The following is a 13,984-nucleotide window of genomic DNA, read 5'->3' as shown; positions in this document are numbered from 1 at the left end:
TTCAAGAGGACAGAGTGTTTCCCTAGCACCTGTGAAGACAAATAGGTTGAGTGTAGCAACAGGCCACAACTGCTGGGGTCTTTGGATGTGACATCTTAGTCTGAGGAAGGCAGAGGAGAAGACCAGGAGAGGGAGCAGGTGGAGCTGAGCCCCTGACTGTCTGAGGTTTGTGGAGAGAAGAGGATGGTTTGGCCCAGATGGCTGCCTAGGACAGGGTGGGTGGGTGAGGGGCTAGAAGGGGTTGGTCCTGTCATCCACTCATCAAACTTTAACTAAGTGCCTATTGGGTGCCAGGCAGTGCCTAAAGGAGAAGATCGAATAGCAAATACCCTCCTTTATCCTGAATCCTGAGGAGCCCATGGTGTGGAGGTAGAGGGGATGTAGACAGTGCCTGGTCCCTCCCTCTCCTGGAGGACTCAATCTTCTTGAGCAAGCCTGCTGGTGACACTCCCCGTGGGGTCCAGGAGAGGCCAAGAAGTTGTCAGGGAGATGGAGAAACCCTTTTTTCACCTTGCACAGGGGCCTCCCTTCCCACTGGCCAGCAATCTCATGAAGCAACAGCAGGAGCTGAGGCAAGTCAATCTCATACCCTGGGAGGAGGGCAGGGATGGGGCAGGTCAGGGCCCAGGCTGAGCATAAAAGGAGGGTCCCTCGGGCTGGGAGGAGGTAGGCTGGGGACCATGAAGACTTAGAGGGCCAGCCTCTCCCTGGGACGGTGGTCACTGTGGCTACTGCTGCTGGGACTAGCGCTGCCCTCGGCCAGCGCCCAGGCCCTCAGCTACAGGGAGGCTGTGCTTCGTGCTGTGGATCGCATCAATGATGGGTCCACAGAAGCTCATCTCTACCGCCTCCTGGAGCTAGACCTGCCTCCCAAGGATCTCCCTGGGAGCCATCTCCCCCCAGCTTTGGCCACACTGTCGCCCCTTCGCTCAGGCTGGTCCTCCTGTCAGGAGGGCACTTTTCCCTCTGGGTGGGTTCCCACCTCTTCCAGGAAACCTTCCCAGACCTGGGGCCCTCCCAGCACCAGGCTTCCTGCCTTAGCATCTCTGCTGTGGGAACAGGCGCCCTGCACACCTGGCTCAGGCTCCCTGGACTTCTGGGAGCTCCAGGGATGGGGGGGTCACAGGCTCTGTGAGGTGACTTCCCTCCTAATATCCCCTCTGAACCTCAGTGTCTCTCTGCCAGGGGGAGCTCCGTCAGCCTGGAGGCTCCAGTGACAAGGGCTCTCCCTGCAGGTGGCCCTGACCTCCCTCAGCCCCTGTGAGGGGAGGCGCTGCCATCAGCGCTGCTGTGAGGGCCACTCCTGCTCTCTGTGTGCCCGTGAGGCCGGGCACGGGCTCTGTCCCCTCCCCTGTGCTCCCAGCACCAAGCCCAGAGCCTGACACACAGGGGGCTAGAGAGGCTGCCGTCCGGGTTGGGGGCAGGGAGACAGATCAGAGAAGGAAACATGAGCCTGAGCCCAGTCTCCCCACTTTGATCCTCGACCAGGTGGAGGACTGGGGAGCTCGAAAGGCTGTGAGCTTCAGGGTGAAGGAGACTGTGTGCCCCAGGCCGAGCCTGCAGCCCCCGGAGCAGTGTGACTTCAAGGAGAATGGGGTGACCTTGGGGGCTGAGACTGAGGGCTGGGATCAATGCTTCTCAGCGCGAGCTGAACAGGGAACTTCAGGGAATGTTTCCAGCCCCTGGCAGGTGAGGTAAGCTGAGCCTGGGAGATTATGGCCCGGGGTTTCCAGTTTGACCTTGAGCTCCCCTTCCAGCTGGTGAAACAGTGTTTGGGGACAGTCAGCCTGGACCGGTCCGATGACCAGTTTGACATAAACTGTAATGAGGCGAGTGGCCCCTTCTGTGTTGGGCATATGCTAACAGGGTGGGTTGAGAAACATCCTTTGGACCAATGACCCGCTGCTCCGTCTAGGGTAGAGAAAAGGCCCTCCTATCTGGGCCCACCCTCCCCAATCCCTAGGTCTCCAGCCCTGGCTCTGCATCCTTTAGAGAAGTGGCTGTCTAACGGGGTCCGCACCCAGGAACTCACAGGAAGGCAGATTCTCAGCCCCACCGAGACTCCTGAATCAGACTTTGGGGTGGGCCCCGGCATTTGCGCTTTCACAAGGCCTCCAGGGGGTTCTGACAGTGCTGAAATTGTGGCAGCCTGACCTGGGCCGTGGTCTCGAGGCCATGCTCCAGTCTACCTTTGCCCGGATGGGCTTGTGACCCTTGGAAGCCCCTTGTCATCTCTGGGATCAGTTTCCCCATATGTTGTGGGTTTAGGGACTCAATCACATGCTCCAAAGATCACTGCCAGAGGATGATCTGGGGCCAAAGTTCCTTTGGTAGCTCAATTTGGGGGTTGTTCATGTGGGGAGAGAGTGGTCTTCTCTTGACCCTTGCCCAGTCTCACAAGTAATCTCTTCCATTGTGGTTCACAGCTTCAGAGTGTCAGGGCTAACCGACCTCAGCCTCCCAAACCTCGGCCTCCTCACAGGCCAAGGCCAAGGCCACGGCCATGGTTCCCGCCAAGATTCCCCGGAAAACGGTGAAGGACTGGCTATCATACCTATTAATGGCTTTTGGTGAATTCCGAGCCTGAGGGAAGCATTTTAAAGATATGATTTGTTCTGGATCAGACTTCTGGACGGTGAAAAATAAATTCTTGTGAAAACAACTTCCTCCAGGCTTCAATTTCTATTATTTCCCTTTTTCCCGCAATGGCACCCCACTCCAGTACTCTTGCTTGGAAAATCCCATGGACGGAGGAGCCTGGTAGGCTGCAGTCCATGGGGTTGCTAAGAGTTGGATACGACTGAGCAAATTCACTTTCACGCATTGGAGAAGGAAATGGCAACCCACTCCAGTGTTCTTGCCTGGAGAATCCCAGGGACGGGGCATCCTGGGGGGCTGCCGTCTATGGGGTCGAACAAGAGTCGGACACGACTGAGTGACTGAACTGAACTGAACTGAGACTGACTCCTTAACTCTGAGAGGCCTCCTCTGTGTGTGTGTGTGGCTATGTGTATGTGTGTGTCTATTTGTGTGTGTGTCAATGTGTGTCTATGTATGTGTGTGTGATCACCCCTGTGAACACAGAGAAGCGTGAGGCCCCTATTCCTTCCAGGAGGGCACGGGGAAGGCAGCAGCCCCAGGAGCTCCAGGACAGCGTCCCCAGCCTCGGGTCCCTCTCGAGACCTTCACCCACTCTGCCCTCCTCCTCCAACACCCAGTATGACGTACGGAGACCTGCTGTGTGTGCAGAGCTGGTGGGGCTGCTGTTCCTGCTCACATGGAGCTGACAGTCCACGAGGGGCCAGGCTGCTCACCTTGTTAAACACTCACAGAGTCACAGTTCAGTCTCAGGCTTGAGCATGCAAGTACCAGGCCCAAAACGTTCCTCTTGCCCTTGACAATCTTAATTCTGGAATAGCCTGTCCCTCCTGGCTTTTCCTGTGGTTTTGAGACACACTACCATTTCTTCAGCTGGGTCCCAGATTGAAGCAGTGGGCTTGTGTTTAGGGATCACATGACACAAACATTTGCACCATTAAATACAAGCATCCTGCTCTTTGGGGTGAAGAGCTCTGCATGAGGGTGAGAGACACACACAGAATGACGCACAGGTCACATCACTGTTTGCCTGGGTGTTTCAGACACTGTCCGTGCCCCACCCACTCCTTATTCTCTAGCCAATCTTTGCTCTGGGGAAGACTGTAAGCACTGGTTTGGGGCTGGGGGGCTGTTGGATCCAGGAAGCAACTTCATTCAACCATTGTGGGAACTTGGTGGAAAAATACCTTCTCTTCCTCAAGCCTTGGGTGGCCCGTTTCCAGACATGTCACACCACTCCTTGATGTCCACAGCTGGGTTGAGCCCCCGTCTCCCATTTTTGTAACCTCTTCCTTGAAACACATCCTCTTTGACTCAGGTCCTGCCCTGTCTCCCCTCTCTACACTCCTGCTGGTGCTTTCTGGAATCATCTCCCAGACAAAACACTGCGTTAGCCAAAAAGTAATATCTTACCTGAAATCCTGAACAACTTTTTGGCCAACACAATACTTCCACGAAACGCTTGTCTTAGGTCTGACTCAGAGCCAACCTGAACCAGGACACAGATTGCCTTCTCTGAGAGGGGCAGAGGGTAGGATCTCACAGGGCATTTACTCTGCTACCTGTCAGGCTTGGCTCCTCTTGGTGAGCAGGTGGGGCTGATTTTAGGCAGGCTAGAGGAACCTCATGCTTCTCACTCTACATCACTCTACTTCATCCAGCATTCTGGGATGAATGCCACAGAGAAACTCAGGGCTGTGCTGTGTCTGTGCCTGAGCATTCAGGCTTGCCAGAGCTACAGGTTAAATGGTCAGGATTTCTTTTTTTGAGCTAGTTGTTAAACTCTGGGTAGCTTGAAGTTGGTGGCTGTTCCTGCTGACAGGTTGATGCCTACCAAGCTCTGTGCCACCCTGCTCCTGCCTGTGCTGCTGAGGCAGTGAAGACTGCAGGAAAAAGAGGTGGTACCTGGAGTCCGCTGTTGCTGATGAAACTGAGCAGCATCTTGCAACAGGAGCAGTTCTTCCCCGATGTCTTTATGGTTGAGTTTGGTGACTGCTCCTCTTCCCAACCTCATTCCATTCTGTGATGTCATCATTGCTCTGAGAGGTTTCCTTGAGCCAACATGCATTTCCTCTTAGGCATGTGAAGATAAATTTCACCCTGGTGGCTCAGCTCTGTAGGTCAGATGCTAGGAGCTATTATGGGTGTCTCTGCCTTCTGTTCACAGGGCCAGTCAAGATGCTGATAAGGCTGGATTCCTTTCAATAACCTCTAGGGGAGAACTGCTTTCAAGCTCGTTCGGGTTGATGGCAGAATTTGGTTCTTTGTGCTTGTAGGATCAAGACCGTGAATCCCTTGTGTGCTGTTGGCTGGGGTTGGTCTCAGTTCCTAGAGGCTGTAACCAGGCCTTTGCTCATCTTTCTCCATCTTCAAAGGCAGCAATGGCCAGTGGAGGCTATTCCTTTCTCCTAATCTCTCTGACTTATGAGAGCTTGAATTTCTTAATAATTTTTGATTCAAGGGACATGTATTTTCATCTTGCAAGTTATGCAGCTGGCCCTGGCCAGTGGTGTCTCTACACTTCCCACATCATTTAAAGGAGACCCTGGAAGTCATTCTCAGAGCAACTGATTTCACTCCATCCTTGTGGGGAAAACATCCAATTGTCTTTTTGAAGCCTTGAGAACACAACAAGAAATATAGTTAAAAATAACCAGAGTACCTGGGCTGATTAGCCGAGGTCAGTGAGTCCTGCATGAGCAGCGGGAAAGTGAAAGGTGAGGATTTAGGAATATCGGGTCACCACAAGTTAGAACGATGCTTGCGAACGCACTGATGGGTTCTCTGATGTTCCTGCAGGGATCTTTGCTTCCAGCCACCTGGAGCCCTTTGTACAGAAAATAACATGGACGTTCCAAAGAAAATCATTAACTGGGGATGTGACTGGGACCATGGGAAACTTACGTTATCTAAAAAACCAAGAGCTTCTGCATACCAAGAGCTCAATAAAAGTGATATCGAATCGGTTAGTGGGGTTCTTGATCCTCGAGATCTTGAGTCCCCCGGTCCCATCTTTAAAACTTTAATTCTGTCTGTGGTTTCTTTTTTGCAAACCGTGTGTCGACCCACTTTCAATCCCTACCCACTGTCCTGGCCACAGCACATACTTACCCAGCTTTTATGTGTTGTCTTTGCCCATAGTCTTGAGCATCCAGAGGACAGGGGACAGCTCAGGAAGGGAAGAAAGAGAGTGGGAGTTGGCACAGCGCAGAAAGGGACCCCCAGAGCAGCCTGTCAATGCTCATGGTGCCGCAAGTCAAAAAGCCGAATCTCCAGGCCGCTTGAAGCTGTGGGCTGCAGGAGCGAGGCAGGGCTGACCAGGGTGGTGATGGGGGCCAGGCAGAGGCGGCCTGGGCGTCATCTGAGAGAGAAGTAGGAGGCCTCATATCGGACCGGGAAAATTTACTCAAGAGCCGGAGCTGAGTGCTGACATCAGCACCAGCCAAGACCTCCCTCCCAAGGCCACACCGCCACCCCACCCACGGCCTCCGTTTCCTCCCTGGTCTGATGGTGGTAAGCCCTGCCCTGCCTCCTGACAAGAGTGCTGTGAGGACTTCCCTGGTGGTCCAGTGGTTAACAATGTGCTTGCCAATGCAGGGGACACCAGTTCGGTTTCTGGTCCGGGAAGATTCCACATGCCCCAGAGCAGCTAAGTCCGGATACCGCAACCACTGAGCAGCCTGCCCTAAAGCCTGTGGTCTGCAACAGGAAGAGCCACTGAGATCAGAAGCCTGCACACCGCAACTAGAGAGTGGCGCCACCCTCCCCACCCCGCCACAACTAGAGAAAGCCCGTGCTCAGCAATGAAGACCCGCAAAAAATTAATAAAAACTCTGAGGTAGCCAACACTGCTGCTCCTGTTTACTCACTATGTCATGTCTGACTCTTTCAGGACCCCATGGACTGTAGTCCACAAGGTTCCTCTGTCCATGGGATTCTCCAGGTAGGGATACTGGAGTGGGTTGCCATTTCCTCCTCCAGGGGATCTTCCTGACCCAGGGATCAAACCTGAATCTTCTGCTTGTCAGGTGGATTCTTTACTACTGAGCCACCTGGGAAGCCCATATATGACACACAGCAGTATTAATTATATTTTTTACAAAAGAGTGCTGTGAGCTTAGAGGAGGCGGATTCACAGGAGCCCTTTGTGCCCTGAAGGACCGCACACACAGGTCCCTTTCTTGGACTCAGGTCTCCAGGTTCCATAGACAACATGGCTGTGGGAGGCCAGTCGGGGGGCAGGACACAACGGGCCCCACTCTCCCCTCACAGCGTTCTCCTCATGACCGTCCCAGAGATTCATGTTAGGGCTGTTGCACTGGTGAAAGGATGGACCCCAGGCACCTCACTCACTGGAAGGAAACTGGTGCCACTGGAGGAAAGCTCACTTCGATGAGCTCACCCATGGGCAAACAGGTGACCATGGTGGCAAGGAGCTGTGGAGGGAGCCCCCTGCTTCAGCAGCTTCAGGGACAGTCGGGGGATCTGTTCTGTGCCCACTGCAGAGCTTGGGTTTCACACCAACACAGCATGGCTCTCACCAAACACAGTTCTAGCCCACCCCATCCCTGCCACTCATCAGTCCTCCCAGTCTCCATCCCCATCCAGTCCACAATCCCTCCTGCCCCCAGCTTCTCCCTTGTGTGATGTTTTTAATCAAGGTCAGTATCTGAAAAGAGGTTCCCCCTCGGGGGGCAGTTTGCTGTTGAAGGCATGAACAGTGGTTCTTTGCTTGTGGTGAGCAGTCTGAAAAGTGCTTTTAAAATCTCCAAATTACTTTGTTCTGTTTTTTTTTTTTAATATAAATTTATTTATTTTAATTGGAGGCTAATTACTTATGAGCTTCCCTCGTGGCTCAGATGGTAAAGCATCTGCTTGCAATGAGGGAGACCCGGGTTCGATCCCTAGGTTGGGAAGATCTCCTGGAGAAGGAAATGGCAACCCACTCCAGTATTCTTGCCTGGAGAATCCCACGGATGGAGGAGCATGGTAGGCTACAGTCCATGGGGTCGCAAAGAGTCGGACATGATTGAGTGACTTCACTTTCACTTCACTAATTACTTTACAATATTGTATTGGTTTTGCCATATATCAACATGAATCTGCCATGGGTGTACATGTGTTCCCCATCCTGAACCCCCCTCCCACCTCCCTCCTCATACCATCCCTCTGGGTCATCCCAGTGCACCAGCCCCAAGCATCCTGTATCCTGCATCGAACCTGGACTGGCAACTCGTTTCATATATATTATACATGTTTCAATGCCATTCTCCCAAATTGTTCTGTTTTTTCTCTTTCTTTCATTTAAAAAAATTTAACTATTTATTTATTTATTTTGTCTGTGCCAGGTCTCTTACCGCTTTGCAGTGAAGGCCTACAGCTCTGTCTAGTTGCAACGAATGGGGGCTAAACTCTGGTTGTGGTATGCAGACTCCTCATTGCGGTGGCTTATCGTGTCGCAGAGCACCGGCTCTAGGCATGCAGGCTCCACTAGTTGCAGCACGTGGGCTCAGTAGTTTTGGGTCGTGGGCTCTAGAAAACAGGATCAGGAGTTGGGGCCACAGGCTTAGTTGTCCCATCGCATGTGGGATCTCCCTGGACCAGGGATCAAACCTGTGTCTCCTGCTTTGATGGAAGGATTCTTTACCATTGTATCACTAGGGAAGTCCTTTCTTTTTCTTTCTTTTTTTCTGGTTTAATTTTTGCTGGCTTCCAAATTGTTTTTTGGAAATCAGAAAAGCAAGTGCCACCTGGATCTGTTGAGGTTGAACCTGGGATCAGGAGAAAGGTGGATAATGAGAAATAGAATCAGAAGAGATTGCATTCTGATTTCCAGTCCCTCATTCTCCCCAGGAGTTGGTCCCTCCTGTCTTTCAGTGCATCAGTTCATTTCTGTTCAGTCGCTCAGTCACGTCCGACTCTTTGCGACCCCATGAATCACAGCACACCAGACCTCCCTGTCCATCACCAACTCCCGGAGTTCACTCAGACTCATGTCCATTGAGTCAGTGATGCCATCCAGCCATCTCATCCTCTGTCGTCCCCTTCTCCTCCTGCCCCCAGTCCCTCCCAGCATCAGAGTCTTTTCCAATGAGTCAACTCTTCCCATGAGGTGGCCAAAATACTGGAGTTTCAGCATCAGCATCATTCCTTCCAAAGAAATCCCAGGGCTAATCTCCTTCAGAATGGACTGGTTGGATCTCCTTGCAGGCCAAGGGACTCTCAAGAGTCTTCTCCAACACCACAGTTCAAAAGCATCAATTCTTTAGCACTCAGCCTTCTTCACAGTCCAACTCTCACATCCATACATGACCACAGGAAAAACCATAGCCTTGACTAGACAGACCTTTGTTGGCAAAGTGATGTCTCTGCTTTTGAATATGCTATCTTGGTTGGACATAACTCTCCTTCCAAGGAATAAGCGTCTTTTAATTTCATGGCTTCAGTCACCATCTGTAGTAGATGGCAAAAGCTCAGAGGAGCTGCTGGAAGTGTTTCTACCTTCCCAGGGCACTCATGGACAGATGGAAGACGTCCACTAGGACAAGCCAGTCAGTGGGAAGGGAACACAGAGGCACCCGGGGAGGAGTGTGTGGGCTTCTTGTGAAGGGCCCTGTCTTCCTCCATCCTCCTAGAAGTTCATGTCTGGATGGGCTCAGCTCACTTCCTGCTGGAAGGTCGTGGTCTCCAGGAGGCTAACCCTGAGATCCTAAGGGTTTGCTAGTCTTTGTCCTGGTGGAAGAATGAAAGAGAATTTGCTTTTCTGATGTACCCAAGGCATCCAGGGTCCTGTCTGGGAAGAGAACATCCCCTCAGTCTCTCTGCTGACAGGTCTGGCCTGGGCCCCAGCTGCCCTCTCTACACCCATGTCCCCAGTAAAAACCTACTCACAGGAATGGTACCCATGCCCCACAGTCTGTTCACTGCCTGGGGCTGGCTCTGAGCTTGGTTCTCTTCCGCAAAGCTCAGGCACCTTCCCGCTCAGCCCCCACCTGGGCCCAGGTCACCTTGTCACACGGTCCCAGATCCAGCGGAGAGGAGCTGATAGGATGTTTGCTGTGCTTGGTGGTGGTGAGATTTGGAGCCCGAGCTTGGCTCAGCTGAGGCCCTTGGAATCACTGGGCTCAAGGCTGACTCTGAGCAGTCACCCCAATGCCCTCCAAGTACTCTGGCTATGGTGTGGCTGGTGCAGCCTCTGTTGGTTTTATGTCCCCCGCCTCCCCCCAGTACCTGGGGGTGGGATGGTGCTGCTCTCCTGCCAGCTGATCTGCTTCATCAAACCCTGTGCCTGGGAAACCCCAGCCTAGCTGAGGAGTTTCCAGGAGGACTTAGCCTCCCCATCTCTTTGCTTCACCTGAAGTGGTCAGTGGGAAGGAGGAAGTAGACCTTGAGCAGAGAGAGGGTCCTGATGCTCAACTGTCCTTCCCTGTTTCTTGCAGAGGGCAGGAGGGAGGACCAAATTGCCCTCCACTGGTTGCCGAGAGGTGCACAGCGTGCTGGGTCAGTGGAGGGATTGGGTCCCCCACTGGGTCTGCCATTTCCTAGTGAGGGGGGTTGTCCTTGATTGAAAGATTTGCCTGTGGGTCTCATTTTCCTTGACAACTGATCTACACAGAGAGCTGGTGGGTGTTCCCAGAGATCTGGGGCCCTGTTTAGAACAGGGTTTCTGTTCTGATTGCCCCAGACTCTCAGGGACCAGAAGGGTAGCTGGAAGAGAAAAGGAGGGGGTGATGCAGGATCAGGACTCCTACCTGAGTTTGTTTGGGGTGAAAAGTGTATGTGGATTTCCTAAAGACCGGATGTGGACTTGGGGGCAACCTGTCTGGGGACAAGGGCGTGGTGTCTTTCCTGAGAAGAGCTCTGTTCTGACAGGCTGTGAGGACTAAAGCAGGATCCTGGAGGCATGGAAGGCTCACACTTGGCATCACAGGACTAAAGCAGGATCCTGGAGGCACAGCCTGAACCTGGCAGAGGACACGACACTGCATCCAGAGAGGATGGACAAGGGTACTTGTCTGAAGTCTGAGCAAAGGCAAAGGCGAAGAGGCAGGAAAGCACAGGGTGGGTGTCAGGATTACCAGTCACCCTGTAAGCATGTGTATTGCTCGCTATTTTCTATTGCAATCATCTCCCTTTCCTCCTTTTACTTGGGAAAAGGATACAGCTTGACCAAGGTGGCTCTGGAGCAATATCTGGGCTGTGTAACCAGGTTTCACAAAGCCCAACTCTCTTTCCTTCTCCAAGACTGAGTGGGCAACCAGCACCATCCATCCAGGCTGCCACCTTCCAAGGTGGGCTGGCCAAGCCCCCAAGGGTCCCACAGGGCAACTGAGTCCACGAGCCACCACGGGCCTCATGGGCACATGGCGCTTCCCTGCTGGTGATGGATTTGAATGGGCTTCATGGTCTCAGGACTCCTCTGTCCCTTGGGCACATTCTTTCTCCCAGCTGTGCTCTCTTGTCTTCCCAGTGGGCCCCGCTTCCCCCTCGGTGTCCAATCAGAGCAGTGAGCAGGGAGTCACTGAGGTCAAATCAGAAGGGATGTCCTCAAGTCTCTGCGAGCCAAGAGAAGTTTCCTTGTGTGGTTGAGGTCAGGGAAGGCTTCTCAAGTTGGAAGACAGGTCAAACAGAGGCATCAGGTGCAGAGATGGGAGGAGAGCAGGAGGCTCTGAGTGGCTTGTGGTTGGGGTGGATGGGGCACCCTGACACCTGAGAACCACAGGGCTGGGGTGTGGACAATGATGAGGATCAATATCCAGACCGTGGTGCCCCTGCCTCAAGGCAGCTGGTCAGTGGCCACATCAGTGGCTGGCAGGAGCCCTAGATGATGGTGTGAGGGTGGACAGTAGTTAGGGAAGAGCCTGGAACACAAAGAAGTTGACCTCTGGGGCTTGTGGCTTCACTGAGACGAAAGGAGATGGGGGGAGGAGCTGGGCAGGAGTGGAGGGAGGTCAGAGGGGATGTAGACACTATGTACTCCTTCCCTCTTGGAGGGCACAACCCACCTGAGCAAGCCTTACTGTGACACTTTCCATGTGCCCCAGAGAGGCCGAGGTATTAAGAGAGCTGGAGAAACCATTTCTTCACCTTGCACAGGGGCCTCCCTGCCCACTGCCCAGAAAACCAATGAGGCAACAGCAAGGACTGTGGCAAGACCAGCTCACACCCTAGGAAGAGGGCAGGGATGGGGAAGGTTCCTTGTTGAACCTTTGCATCAGGCCCAGGTTGAGCATAAAAGAAGCATTTCTCAGGTGGAAGGAGGCAGACTGGGGACCATGGAGACCCAGAGGGCCAGCCTCTCCCTGGGGCGCTGGTCGCTGTGGCTGCTGCTGCTGGGACTAGTGCTGCCCTCGGCCAGCGCCCAGGCCCTCAGCTACAGGGAGGCCGTGCTTCGTGCTGTGGATCGCATCAATGAGCGGTCCTCAGAAGCTAATCTCTACCGCCTCCTGGAGCTAGACCCGCCTCCCAAGGACGTGAGTTGTGGAGGGGGCCGGGGACAGGCCCTTCTCCTGCCTGCTTTGGCCACACTGTCACTCCTTTCACTCAGGCTGTACCTCCTGTCAGGAAGGCACTTTTCCCTCTAGGTGGGCTCCCACCTCTTCCAGGAGACCTTCCCAGATCTGGGGCTCTCCCAGCATCAGGCTTCCTGCCTTAGCATCTCTGCTGTGGGAACAGGGGCCCTGCACACCTGGCTCCCTGAACTTCTGGGAACTCCAGGGATGGAGGGGTCACAGGCTCTGTGAGTGACTTCCCTGCTAATGTCCCACCTGAACCTTGATGTCTCTCTGCCAGGGGGAGCTCTGTCAGCCTGGAGGCTCCAGTGACAAGGGCTCTCCCTGCAGGCGGCCCTGACCTCCCTCAGCCCCTGTGAGGGGAGGCGCTGCCATCAGCGCTGCTGTGAGGGCCGCTCCTGCTCTCTGTGTGCCCGTGAGGCTGGGCATGGGCTCTGTCCCCTCCCCTGTGCTCCCAGCACCAAGCCCAGGGCAGGACACACAGGGGGCTGGAGAGGCTGCCATCTAGGTGGGGGGCAAGGAGACAGATCAGAGAAGGAAACATGAGCCTGAGCTCAGTCTCCCCACTTTGATCGTTGACTAGGTAGAGGACCGGGGAGCTCGAAAGCCTACAAGCTTCACGGTGAAGGAGACTGTGTGCCCCAGGACGAGCCCGCAGCCCCCGGAGCAGTGTGACTTCAAGGAGAATGGGGTGAGCCTGGGGTCTGGAAGCTGAGGGCTGGGATCAATGCTTCTCAGGGAGCTGAGCAGGGGCCTTCAGGGAAGATTTCCAGCCCCTGGGGTGTGAAGTAGGGTTAGCCTGGAAAGTTATGGCCTGGTGGTTCCAGTTTGACCTTGAACTTTCCTTCCAGCTGGTGAAACAGTGTGTGGGGACAATCACCCTGGACCAGTCCGATGACCTATTTGACTTAAACTGTAATGAGGTGAGTGGCCCCTTCTGGTTTTGGAGGGTTCTAGGGGGTAGAGTGTGGAGCATGCTTTGGACTGATGACCCGCTGCCCCATCCAGGGTAGAGAAAGGCCCTTCTACCTGGACCCCTCCTTCCCCAGTCCCAGGTCTCCAGCCCTGGCTCTGCATCACTTAGAGCAGTGTTTCTGTAATGCGGTCCCCACCCGGGAACTGACATGAGACAGATTCTCAGATCTGAGAGCTCCTGAATCCGACTCTGGGGTGGAGTCCAGCCATTTCTATTTTCACAAGTCCTACAGGGGATTCTGACTGGGCTGAAGTTGAGAGGAATCGACTCAGTAATGATCTCTAATCTGCTGCTCTAATCCAGCTTCACTAGGATGGGCTTGTGAACCTTGGAAGCCCTATGTTGTCTGTGGACCTGTTTCTCCCTAGGTCTCTGTATATAGGGGTTCAATCATATGCTTCAACGATAACAGCCAGAGGGTGAACAGGGCCCAACACTCGTGGTGTCCCAGTTAGAGGGCTGTTCAGGTGTGAAGTGAGGGATCTTGTCTTGACCCTTGCCCAGTCCCACAACAAATCTGTTTTGTCATGGTTTACAGCTTCAGAGTGTCAGGAGAATTCGTCCCCGGCCACCACGTTTGCCAAGGCCAAGGCCAAGGCCATTGCCATTCCCACGGCCTGGGCCAAGGCCAATTCCAAGGCCATTGCCATTCCCACGGCCTGGGCCAAGGCCAATTCCAAGGCCATTGTGAAAATCATTGGGAACGCCAACATCAAGGTTAGCACTACGGCCAAGACCAGCGCCGAGCCCATATCCATTCCTGCTGACATCTCCCATTCCAAGGTTTCCCGGAAAACAGTGAAGAATTGGTTGACATCACACCCATTAAAGAATTTTGATGAATCCTGAGTCCACAGAAGGGTCCTAAGGGTCTGATTTGTTTGGCTTAGACTTTTGG

The 13,984-nt window shown here is 53.8% G+C and overlaps 1 protein-coding gene and 1 pseudogene across 1 annotated transcript; both read left to right on the top strand.

The window, feature by feature from the left end:
• The first annotated feature begins 680 nt into the window (after positions 1-680).
• Positions 681-2,537, top strand: LOC109575888 (cathelicidin-3-like; annotated as a pseudogene).
• Positions 2,538-11,848: 9,311 nt separating this feature from the next.
• On the top strand, positions 11,849-13,777 carry LOC109575953 (cathelicidin-3). The gene is made up of 4 exons (XM_019984207.2): positions 11,849-12,071; positions 12,694-12,801; positions 12,962-13,033; positions 13,625-13,777. The coding sequence occupies exons 1-4, from the start codon at positions 11,874-11,876 to the stop codon at positions 13,775-13,777; spliced, it is 531 nt and encodes a 176-aa protein (XP_019839766.2). The 5' UTR covers positions 11,849-11,873.
• The last annotated feature ends 207 nt before the right edge of the window (positions 13,778-13,984 follow it).

This window comes from Bos indicus, chromosome 22 (genome assembly GCF_029378745.1).
Source record: "Bos indicus isolate NIAB-ARS_2022 breed Sahiwal x Tharparkar chromosome 22, NIAB-ARS_B.indTharparkar_mat_pri_1.0, whole genome shotgun sequence".
Lineage (NCBI taxonomy): Eukaryota > Metazoa > Chordata > Mammalia > Artiodactyla > Bovidae > Bos > Bos indicus.
The sequence above is the reverse complement of the archived record's forward strand: the minus strand, read 5'-3'. Positions and strand labels throughout refer to the sequence as shown.